This window comes from Heterodontus francisci, chromosome 12 (genome assembly GCF_036365525.1).
Source record: "Heterodontus francisci isolate sHetFra1 chromosome 12, sHetFra1.hap1, whole genome shotgun sequence".
In the NCBI taxonomy this organism is placed as follows: Eukaryota; Metazoa; Chordata; class Chondrichthyes; order Heterodontiformes; family Heterodontidae; genus Heterodontus; species Heterodontus francisci.
Genome location: NC_090382.1, coordinates 48944389 through 48956477, shown reverse-complemented (window position 1 = coordinate 48956477; position 12089 = coordinate 48944389). Strand labels below are relative to the sequence as shown.

The 12089-nt window shown below is 42.6% G+C and overlaps 1 protein-coding gene across 2 annotated transcripts in view; it reads left to right on the top strand.

Annotated features, from left to right (window-relative positions):
* Positions 1-2806: 2806 nt before the first annotated feature.
* Positions 2807-12089, top strand: part of LOC137375588 (prenylcysteine oxidase-like) — a 49045-nt gene continuing 39762 nt past the window's right edge. Inside the window, exons 1-3 of one of the 2 annotated variants that reach the window (XM_068042948.1) lie at positions 2807-3271; positions 4482-4688; positions 11394-11595. In XM_068042948.1, the coding sequence (XP_067899049.1) occupies positions 3181-3271; positions 4482-4688; positions 11394-11595 (500 nt within the window). In that variant the 5' untranslated portion in view covers positions 2807-3180. The remainder of the gene's footprint in view (positions 3272-4481; positions 4689-11393; positions 11596-12089) is intronic. The other variant, XM_068042949.1, reaches the window with a different exon arrangement.

Genomic DNA, 12089 nt, shown 5'->3' with positions numbered 1-12089 from the left:
GACGCTGGCCAGGCCAGGTACACCCACAGTGCTGTTAGAAAGGGAGTTCCAGGATTTTGACCCAGCGACAGTGAAGCAACGACGATATAGTTCCAAATCAGGATGGTGTGTGACTTGGAGGGGAACTTGCAGGTGGTGGTGTTCCCATGTATTTACTGCCCTTGTCCTTCCAGTTGGTAGAGGTCGCAGGTTTGGAAGGTGCTGTCTAAGGAGCCTTAGTGCATTGCTGCAGTGCACCTTGTAGATGGTACACACTGCTGCCACTGTGCGTTGGTGGTGGAGGGAGTGAATGTTTGTGGATGGTGTGCCAATCAAGTGGGCTGCTTTGTCCTGGATGGTGTCGAGCTTCTTGAGTGTTGTTGGAGCTGCACCCATCCAGGCAAGTGCAGAGTATTCCATCACACTCCTGACTTGTGCCTTGTAGATGGTGGACAGGCTTTGGGGAGTCAGGAGGTGAGTTACTCGCCTCAGGATTCCTAGCCTCTGACCTGCTCTTGTAGCCACAGTATTTATATGGCTACTCCAGTTCAGTTTCTGGTCAATGGTAGCCCCTAAGATGTTGATAGTGGGGGATTCAGCGATGGTAATACTGTTGAATGTCAAGGGGAGATGGTGAGATTCTCTCTTGTTGGAGATGATCATTGCCTGGCACTTGCGTAGTGCAAATGTTACTTGCCACTTATCAGCCCAAGTCCAGGTCTTGCTGCATTTCTACACGGACTGCTTCAGTATCTGAGGAGTCACGAATGGTGCTGAACATTGTCCAATCATCAGCGAACGTCCCCACTTCTGACCTTATGATTGAAGGAAGGTCATTGATGAAGCAGCTGAAGATGGTTGGGCCTAGGACACTACCCTGAGGAACTCCTGCAGTGATGTCCTGGAGCTCAGATGATTGACCTCCAACAACCACAACCATCTTCCTTTGCGCTAGTTATGACTTCAGCCAGCGGAGGGTTTTCCCCCTGATTCCTATTGACCTCAGTTTTGCGAGGGTTCCTTGATGCCATACTCGGTCAAATGCTGCCTTGATGTCAAGGGCAGTCACTCTTACCTTACCTCTTGAGTTCAGCTCTTTTGTCCATGTTTGAATCAAGGCTGTAATAAGGTCAGGAGTTGAGTGGCCCTGGCGGAACCCAAACTGAGCGTCACTGAGCAGGTTATTGCTAAGCAAGCGCCGCTTGATGGCACTGTTGATGACACCTTCCATCACTTTACTGATGATTGAGAGTAGGCTGAAGGGACGGTAATTGGCCGGGTTGGACTTGTTTTGCTTTTTGTGTACAGGACATACCTGGGCAATTTTCCACATTGCAGGGTAGATGCCAGTGTTGTAGCTGTACTGGAACAGGGTGGCGGCAAGTTCTGGAGCACAGGTCTTCAGTACTATTGCCGGAATATTGTCAGGACCCATAGCTTTTGCAGTATCCAGTGCCTTCAGTCGTTTCTTGATATCACGCGGAGTGAATCGAATTGGCTGAAGTCTGGCATCTGTGATGCTGGGGACTTCAGGAGGAGGCCGAGATGGATTATCAACTCGGCACTTCTGGCTGAAGATTGTTGCAAATGCTTCAGCCTTATCTTTCGCACTGATGTGCTGGGCTCTCCCATCATTGAGGATGGGGATATTTGTGGAGCCACCTCCTCCAGTTAGTTGTTTAATTGTCCACCACCATTCGCGGCTGGATGTGACAGGACTGCAGAGCTTCGATCTGATCCGTTGGTTATGGGATCGCTTAGCTCTATCGCATGCTGCTTACGCAGTTTGGCATGCAGATAGTCCTGTTTTGCAGCTTCACCAGGTTGACATCTCATTTTGAGGTATGCCTGGTGCTGCTCCTGGCATGCCCTCCTGCACTCTTCATTTGGTCTCCTGGCTTGATGGTAATGGTAAAGTGGGGGATACGCCGGGCCATGCGGTTACAGATTGTGGTTGAGTTCAATTCTGCTGCTGCTGATGGCCCACAGCGCCTCATGGATGCCCAGTTTAGCATTGCTAGATCTGTTTGAAATCTATCCCATTTGGCACGGTGATAGTGCCACACAACACAATGGACGGTATCCTCAATGTGAAGGCGGGACCGAGTCTCCACAAGGACTGTGCGGTGGTCACTCCTACCAATACAGTCATGGACAGAAGCATCTGCAGCAGGCAAATTGGTGAGGACGAGGTCAAGTATGTTTTTCCCTCGTGTTGGTTCCCCCACCACCTGCCGCAGTCTAGCAGCTATGTCCTTTAGGACTTGGCCAGCTCTGTCAGTAGTGGTGCTACCGAGCCACTCTTGGTGATGGACATTGAAGTCCCCCACCCAGAGTACCTTTTGTGCCCTTGCCACCCTCAGTGCTTCCTCCAAGACTTAACTCTGCAGGTGCAAGCAAGAGGCCTGTCCGAGGCCCCTCGTACAAAATTTGGATCGTCCTGAAATCGTTGCTCTTCCCTTTTCTTCATCAAGAGTGACCAAAGCCCTTTGAAGCTGTTATGAAGAAACTTCTATACTTTTTGATTTGCAACTTAGGGATCTTAAGGGACAGATGTGCATGAACATTGTTTTTGGTCTTGCTGTATGAATTTGTAAATGCATGAACAATTGTGTGATTTTCTTCTGTAAACCTGGACTCATTAAGAAAATTTCAAGTTTTTCACAGAACGCCAGACGTGGACAATCTGAAAACTGTTGGGTCCAGCAGCTTTGCTATTCATTTGAAAGGAATGACTCAGGACCATGCACAGTAAAACAAATCTGGATTTCCTGCCCAGGGCCCGCGCCTGCGCCTTTCACAGCGAGTCAATGGTGCGGGATTCTGCAAAACCAGGCAATGTGCGCGCCTCAAACTGGACTGAATACGAGAGATGAAGGAGTACCGACAGTGCTGACAAATGGAGAGATGATATCCGTTACTTTGTATTTTTAACAGTGACAGGTGGGAGCCCAAACCTGTAAAAGGTGGAATGCTGATGTTGAGCTTGTGATCCGGCTCCAGGGTTTTTGAGGAACTGCCTGTGGAGGGGCAGTCCATGGCGGAGCAGTGCTGAGAGAGACACAGTATTAGTACAAGTTCCGCATAGCCGGCAACGCAGCAATCGCACTATTGCAGTGCCTTCTGGCTGTTAGTGAGCTTTGGATACTCTCCATCCTTTCTGTTACCTTGCACTGGTTGTTGGGTTTGTCTTTGTGCAATATGGCTGTTAGTGCTGGGCTGACTCTTACATTATTAATCAGCATCGCAGTCACCATATGCCACCAGGAAGAAGCGCCCCCTAAAAAAATAGGTAAGATGTGTCTTTGCAAAGTGATTTTACTGCAGAAGCTAGGACATGTTTAATGCTGCATCTTATTCTAGGTTGCATTGATGGTATTCTACAAGGCAAAGCCAATTTCCTGTGATCTTTCAATGTTCGGTTTTACTGAGAGCTATAACTGTCGCTGAACCTGATAATCATTAATATCCAAGTAACGTCCCTCTGGCAAAAACAATAAAGCATTTTTTTAAAATCATTTTCATGAATCCTAGAAAAATGAAATGAGGTCCTAACGATTTGCAGAATCGGTTTCTTAGAGATGTACCTACGTTTGGCATGATGTATTCCGTCATGTATCTTTGAGAATCGGGGAAGGAAATGATTGTTCAAAGTCTTTGATTTAATACTATTTTCAAAGCTGCTTTTTGGTGTAATTTGAATTAGCTTATGATTCCCAAGACCTGATGGCTGTGACTCTGTTAGGATTTGATGTTTTGTGGTTTCTGCTGCATTCAGATGATGATGTAATAAAAGTGCATCATCACCGTTGCCTCATACATAAAAAGAACTGAAGTTGTGCAGAAAATTTCCCAATTGGGACTTTGAGGCCACAAGAAAGGTTTGAAAGAATAACGTGTTTCTAAAATGTGTGTTGCATTGGAGGTGCGTTTAGTTAAGCATATGGGCGATGATATGGCAATTGTACAAATGTTGGATAAATTCCTGGTTGGTTTGGATTTTTAATTTACTTTGACTCATCCAAATCTGCAGTAAAGTTTAGTTTGCAATGTTAAAGTCATTAGTAAGAGTGTAAATTTCCTCTGTCCTCAGTTTGTGTTTCTTCAACAGTGTGCTCTGGTGATCAACTATAATTGTTACGAGTTGGTAAAATTCTTGGGTCTAATGCTAACATGTCAAACAAAATCTATGTAACTGTGTGAGTATATAAAAAGAAAGTCTAGAGTAAGAAAAGGCCATACAGCCCATCAAGCCCACTCCATGCAGAGTCCATGTGTGATTTGCCACTTGGGTCCATTTTATTATCAAAGTTTTCTATAAGGATGACCATTACTCTGATACTTGTTGGCAGTTGTCTGAGATTGATCTCCCTTGTTGACCCGTGTACTAATTAATAAATTGATTCTGTTTCAATGTTAGTTTAAAAGTACCGCTGTAACTGAAATAGCTAGATAATGTACCCTGGAATCTCATTTTATTATATATTTTTTGTCTCCCACAGCTGTAGTAGGTGCAGGAATTGGAGGATCTTCTGCTACCTATTTCCTTAGACGTGAGTTTGGTCACAACGTTAAAATTGATGTCTATGAGAAGGGCACTATCGGAGGTCGACTGGCTACAGTTACTGTAAATGGTCAACAGTATGAGATTGGTGGCTCAGTCATTCACCCACTCAATCTTCACATGCAAGACTTTGTTAAACAGTTGGGTAAGGTTATGTTTTAATCATTCAGTTTCCAAAGTTTTCACCAGGTTGATTTTTAAATTTTTTAATAAGTACCAAAGCTGAGAATTGCATAAACCAAAAATTCAGTATAAAATAGTTTTCTTTTTGAGGTATAATAATACATTAAATTAACATGACATGTTAATGCTGGGAGTGAAATGCGTTACCACTTGCAGCCTTGTGCTGTCAGTACTTCCAGGTCAGGTTTCAACGGTTTTGCCCAGTAATGCTCTTTTGCCAACTACAGGGGAGTATTCACTACTTATGTGCGAAAGGCTGGCGTAGGCTGCTTCATCATTAAAAGGAAATTTGAATGGAGTTGAATCATCAATAGACAGTTTCACTCCTGAGTTTATGATGAAAGAGGGTTGTGTGGAGCATACTGCCCTGAGGATTCTTGTTGTGATATCTTGGGCCTGCAAAAATTGGCTTCTGACAAGCAAGAGAATCTTCCTAGGTGTCAGGTATGACCCTCAGTAACTTAATTATCGCGAAGCTCCAAGTGCTGTCTTGATGTCGAGGATAGTTATTTCCACCTCTCCTCTGTGGTGATTTTTTTCCCCAAAGCATTTCATTTCAAACTTTTATAGCCATCAAAGAGAGTATACTCTGTACCATCAGTACCAACCTGGATGCAAACACAGATTCTGTTGGTAAATGGAAGTTTTAACTCACTGTCAACCAGATGACACTATCCATGTTAGTTTCTTTGTTTTAGGATATATACAGTACACACTTCATTTGCTACAGGAACATATCTTACTGTTCAAATTTGGACCTGTTGCTGCAGCTTTTGTGACAAAACTGTTCTGGGTAGCACAGCATCTCAACAAGTGACATCATTGTGATGGCATTTTCTATGCGAGTTAGGTTAGCAAATTCCTAAACACCTAGTTTACAAATGCCAGTAGTGCACCCGACGGAGACATGGAGTTCATTACTTGGTCATTCTTGTGTATCTAATTTTTCTCCCCTTCACAACTGAGCTCACCCTCGCAAAAGACTCCCACTAATTTTTTTTTTTCCTTTTTAGTTTGCCAGCTGCTCCTGACTTCCCTGCTGATGGGCCTCTATCGTTGCTCCATTATTATCAGTTCTCTTTAATAATATAGACAAAATAGCACATTAGATGAGTGCGTTCCTGCAATCCCACACACCACTTCATTTTCTGATCTCAGCTGTGTTGCTGTATAAGAATGGCAAGTGAAAGCCAAATGTTTGCTGAGAGAGGGGGATGGAAAACAGAGCCGAAGTTTGTCGCCATTCTACTCACCTGCTATAGAATGGCACTGATAGAGGACTGCAAACAGGAAGGCTGCAGTTGGCATGTGGTCTGGGGAAAGCAATAAATTGGGAAAAATTTGAGGAGTTTCTTAGAGAGCAGATGGGTAAGGAAGGAAAAAACCCCAACAGGTCTTAAAAATGCATTCAGAAGAACTTTTTTTAGCCAGTACGTAGCAAGCCCAACAAGAGAGGGGGTGGGGTGGGGGGGGGGGGGGTAGTTCTGGGCTTAGTTTTAGGGAATGAAGCTGGGCAGGTGGAAGGGGTATCAGTTGGGGAGCACTTTGGTGGAAATAATCATTATTCATTTAGATTTAGGTTATTTCTAGAAAAGGACAAAGATAGACCAGGAATAAAAGTTCTCAATTGGGGAAAAGCTAATTTTACTAAGTTGAGATGTGATTCAGCTAAAGTGGACTGGAAACAGCTATCTGAAGGCCAATCAGTGCCAGATCAGTGGGATGCATTCAAGGAGGAGGTAGTAAGGGTTCAGAGCAAGTATGTCCCCTTATAGAAAAAGGGTGGGGCTAACAAATCCAGAGCTCTCCAAATGTCAGTGAGTTTAAAGGAGAGGATTTTTAAAAAAAGGAAGCTTACGACAAATACTGATAGCTCCAAACTGCCGAAAGCCTAGAGGAGCATAAAAACGTAGGGGTGAAATTAAAAAGGAAATTAGGAAAGCAGAGACAGGGCATGAAAAAATTTTGGTAAGTAAAATCAAGAAAAAGCCAAAGATTTTTTATAAATACATAAAGAGCAAGAACATAACTAAAGAAAGAGTAGAGCCTATTAGGGACCATAAGCGTAACGTGTGTGGAGGTGGAGGACATTGGTATGCTACTTAATGAATATGTTGCGTCTGTTTTCACAAAGGAAAGCGATGATACAGATGTTGCAATCAGGGAGGAGGTGTGAAATATTGGATGAAATAAACACTGAGAGAAAGTATAAAGGGGTTTGACATCTTTGGGGCCTGGGGATTTATTCACTTTCAATGAAATGTATCGTAGACTGTTATGGGAAGCAGGAGAAGATATACCGGAGACTCTGAGCACCATTTTCCAATTCTCTCTGGCTAGAGGTGTGGTGCCAGAGGACTGGAGGACTGCTAACATTCTACCATTACTTAAAAAGCGTGAAAGGAACAAACCGAGTAATTATAGACCAGTCACTCTAGCCTTGATGGTGACAATATTATTGGAAACATTTTTGAGGAACAGGATAAATCGTCATTTAGAAAGACAGATTAATCAAAGACAGTCAGCATGGATTTGTTAAGGGAAGGACATGTCTGACTAATATGATTGACTCTCCTTGTTAACTCCTCAAAAATTTCAATGAGGGTAGTGTGTTTGATGTTGCCTATATGGATTTTAGCAAAGCTTTTGATAAGATCCCACATGGCAGACTGGTCACGAAAGTAAAAGTCCATGCAATCCAAGGCAAAATTGGCAAGTTGGATCAAAAGTTGAAACGAAGGGTAATGGTCGATAGGTGTTTTTGTGACTGGAAGAATGTTTCCAGTGGGGTTCTGCAGGCCTCAGTACTAGGTCCCTTGCTTTTTGTGGTATATATCATTGATTTGGACTTGAATGCAGGGAGTATGGTTAAGAAGTGTGCCAGGGATACAAAAATTGGCCATGTGGAGGATAATGGAGAAAGCTGTAGACTGCAGGAAGACATCAATGCACTAGTCAGTTGGGCAGAACATTGGCAAATGGAATGAGAACAGAAAGTGCCGAAACGCTCTGGTCTGGCAGCATCTGTGGAGAGAGAAACAAAGTTAACGTTTCAGGTCTGCGACCCTTCCAAAGTGGCAAATTGAGTTCAATCTGGAGAAGTGTGTGATAATGCATTGGTGAAGGCTAGCAAGGCAAGGGAATACACAATAAATGGTAGGATATTGAGAAGTGTAGAGCAACAGAGTGACCTTTGAGTGCATGTCCACAGCTTTCTGAAGGTGGCTGGACAGGCAGATAAGGTGGTCAAAAAGGCATACGGGGTACTTGCCTTTGTTAGCTGAGGTTGAGAATATAAGCGCTGGGAGGATATGCTGGAACTATAAAACACTAGTTAGGCCACAGCTGGAATACTGTGTGCAGTTCTGGTCACTGCGCTATTGGAAAGATGTAATCGCACTAGAGAAGGTACAAAGGAAATAAACGAAGCTGCTGCCTGGAGTGGAGAATTTTAGTTATGAGGAAAGATTGGATAGGCTAGGGTTGTTTTCTTTGGAACAGAGGAGGCTGTGGATGACTTAGTTGAAGTGTATAAAATTATGATGGATCTAGATAGAGTGGATAGGAAGTCCCTATTCCCCTTGGTTGAGGGGTCCATAACTAAGGGGCATAGATTTAGGGTAGGAAGTAGGAGGGTTAGGGAGATTTGAGGGGAAATGTTTTGATCCAGAGGGTGGTGGGGATCTGGAACTCATTGCCCTGAAAGGGTGGTAGAGGCAGAAACCCTTATCGCATTTAAAAAGTACTTGGATATGCACTTGGAGTGCCATAATGTACAAGGCTATGGACCAAGAGCTGGAAGGAGGGACTAAGTTAAATGGCTACCTGTCAGCTGGCGTGGATATGATGGGCCAAATGGCCTCCTTCCATGCTGTAAATTTCTATAATTCTGATGATTGTTGGACAGTATCCATGGAGAGGAAAACAGTTTTTCATTTCAGGTCAATGCCTGACTTTTTGTCAGAACTGGAAAAGGTTTGTGATGTACCAGTTTTTTAAGCAAGAACAGAGGGAGAGAAGGTGGGGAGAGTTTCCGACTGCTTGACATTTTCATTTTCTGTCCCACTGTCACTCTAATCTTTCTGTCCTCTGCTCATGCACTGTACCAATGAAGCTTGCGGAGCGGCACCTCATCTTTTGATGAGGCACTTTACAACCTTGGGACTCAACATTGAGTGCAATAATAATCAGATGATAACCACCGCTCTGCATTTTTTCATACAGCAACTGTTGGTCGTGTCTCTGCTGTTGCTGTTTATGCTTTCTCTCGACCATTCCTTTATTTCTTTAATGTTGCATTACCACCCACTTTTTGCCTTGCACTATCGTCCCTTTTGCTCTTTATTAACTTCTGCCTTCCACCCTTGCTCTTGCCTTCCACCATAGCACAAACCTTCTCCTTTTGTTCTTTCCTCCTCTCTCCCCTTTCCCTGCCTCTCTTCTTACTTAAAAACTGGTAAATCTCTAATTAGTTTCCATTCAGACGAAAGGTCCTTGACCTGAAACTTGAACTGCCTTTACAGATTCTTCTGACCTGCTGAGTGTTTCCTGCATTTTCTCTCTTTTCGGATTTCCAGCATCTGCAATATTTTGCTTTTGTTTATGGGAGTTGACTTGCAATGTCCTGCATAGATTTGTAAGGTAGCAGGACCTGGGAGAGTAGCAGTAGAACCCTCATAATCTGAGCTGGATATCTGTATCTTAAACAGGTGTAACCTTTGCATCTGTATGAAGGCTAACTGAATTTAACACACCGCAAGGTGAATTTGGTTCAGATTTTAAGCTGTTTAATTCCACAGTAAGGTGACATGTACAGAGCAATAGGTATGATATGAGCTGCTTAGTTTAATTAGTGCAATTTGTATTCATGTAATGCCACAAAAGCAAGTGTGTACTAACAGAACTGTGGTGGGTTGTCCAACTTCAGTTTCGTCTGGGGAAAAAACAACTTTGATTAGCATATGAACCCCCTTTTCTTTGGGTGCCTTTTTTAACACTTGTGTGACTATGCGTTGTTTTTAAATACCTGGCAATAAAAGTAACTTTTCTTTCCCCTCCAACCCACTTTAGTTGGAAAATGGTCAAAAATATCAACAAACATGATATGCAGCAATTGGCTTTAATGGGACACAGCTGAATAACACCCTCCACCTAAGCAACAGAATAATAGCCTGTGTGTTACATGGTAAAATGCACCTATCCTTATAAACAAGGAAATATGTTTATTAATAAGAATAATTTTCAGCCTCAACTTTCTGATTTTAATTGCTGCCATGGTGCAGAAATAGGGAGGTTGGTGTACTGTACCATGTCCACCATCATTCCCAACTTGATAGACACTGGGATTAAGTTTGGAATTGTCTACATTTATTACTCCATATTTAGCTTGACTCCGGGTGAAAGAACTCAATGTGGTCTCTCCAAATGTCTATTAAATACTGCCCATGTTAAAGATCATTATAAACTGACTTCCTGGGATATTGCTTTATCGCTGGATAAACCTGAAATATTGAGCCTGCTGTCCATCTCTAACTTTGTATTTCAAATCTATATCAGGATAATAGCTTTTATTTGTTTAGATTTAGATTTGTGGTTTTTAAACGCATCAACTGAAATTTGCAACAGTGTAAGAATATAGACAAATCTCTTGTTGAGATGCAGTCCCTATTCATGTTAATATATAAAGGACAATATACTAGACCAGCAATTTGTATTTGCATAAGAAGTGGGGTTTTTATCGACATTAACGGTGCAAAGAAACTCTTGGAAATACTGTACTGTAATCTAAATTTCAAAGTTATTTTCTGTACTGTGCTGTCTTAGATCCACTGAATAGCAGTCTCTCAACTGTAACTGTTTTTTAATGAAAAGCTGCAACATTATGGTTTATATATACTGTTTGCTCCCCACACACAGCCTTTTTCATATTCAAATCACACACTGCACAATAGTAGATTTTTACAGACAATTACTGTCTGTTACTGTCGAGAGATAACTTTGGATACTTTTTAATAAGGAATTTTGGTGATGGAGGCAGTACTTAGTCTAATCAATAAAGGCTAAGAAAAGCTATCAGCAATGATTCTTAAATTCAATGCACTCCTCCTTCCCCCAGAAGCTGCGAGGCTTGCTTTATCTTCCCCATTAATTTCTCACCCATTTTCCATATCCTGTCCTGGAAACCTTGACTCTTTGCTCAGGTTTGATTTCACAGGTGCCAGTTGCCCTTTGGAACCTTGTTTAAATGCTGATTTATTATGTGTGGGCTGAGATAGTGAGCCTTCCATCCAAGCTCAGTCCAGCCTTAACTGGATGTCTGTGCACATGATTTCCAACAGGGCTCACTGAATAGAAATGAGAACCAGAAACTCTAGCTGATTTACCCCCACTCCCAACCCTAATCCATGATGCTGAAGCCAATTGTAAAACCTCTGCTAGCACTCCTGCTGAGTTCAGCTAACTGAACACACAAGGCAGCAATTAAACCTGGGATTTTTTTTGTGGCCTGTATGGCTCAGCTGCTCATTGCCTTAACCAGCTGAGTCATTATGAATCCCTTTTATCATAAGATATGCTTTGCTGGAGGGCTGGAAGTAGCTTGTATGATTCAACACGGATGATTTTGTAAACATCCAAGTTATTACTGTAGCAATTTATTGTTTCTTAGTCTTTCCCCTCTCTGTCTCTGTTCAAGGTCTGAAGCAAAGAAAAGGTATTCCAGAGAAACTGGCAATCTTCAATGGAGAGCAGTTTGTGTTTGAAGAGACTGACTGGTACCTCCAGGATCTGTTTAAAATGTGGTGGCGGTATGGCTTTGGTTTACTGCGCCTGCAGATGTGGGTGGAGGAGATACTGGAGAAGTTCATGAGGTACTGCACATTGTGCAATTCATATTGTTGTTTCAGTGTAACCTATAGATTGTCAGTTAAAGGACATTTTGAAGCATGATCTACCTCTTCCATTGTTAGTATAAAAGTAAAGTCATGACCTCAGGTTGTTCCAAAGTACTTTTGAAATGTAGAGACTATTATAATATGGGAAACACAGCAGCCAATTAGTGTACAGTATGTTCCATGAACAACAGTGACACAAATGTCCATATCATTTGTTTTCAGTGTTGCTTGAGAGCTAAATATTGGTCAGGATACTGGAAGCACTTTCCTGTTCTTCCAACAGCGAATTGGGATCTTTCATGCCCATCTGAGAGGAATGATAGGAGCTCAGTTTAATGTCCTAACTGATGGTCAGCAGCTAGGGCAGTGCGAGTGGGGCTTGACCCCACAACTTTCTGATTCAGATATCCACAGCCAAGCTGGTACCCATTACAGTGACAGTCAACATTTTTAAGAGTATAATCAAACCA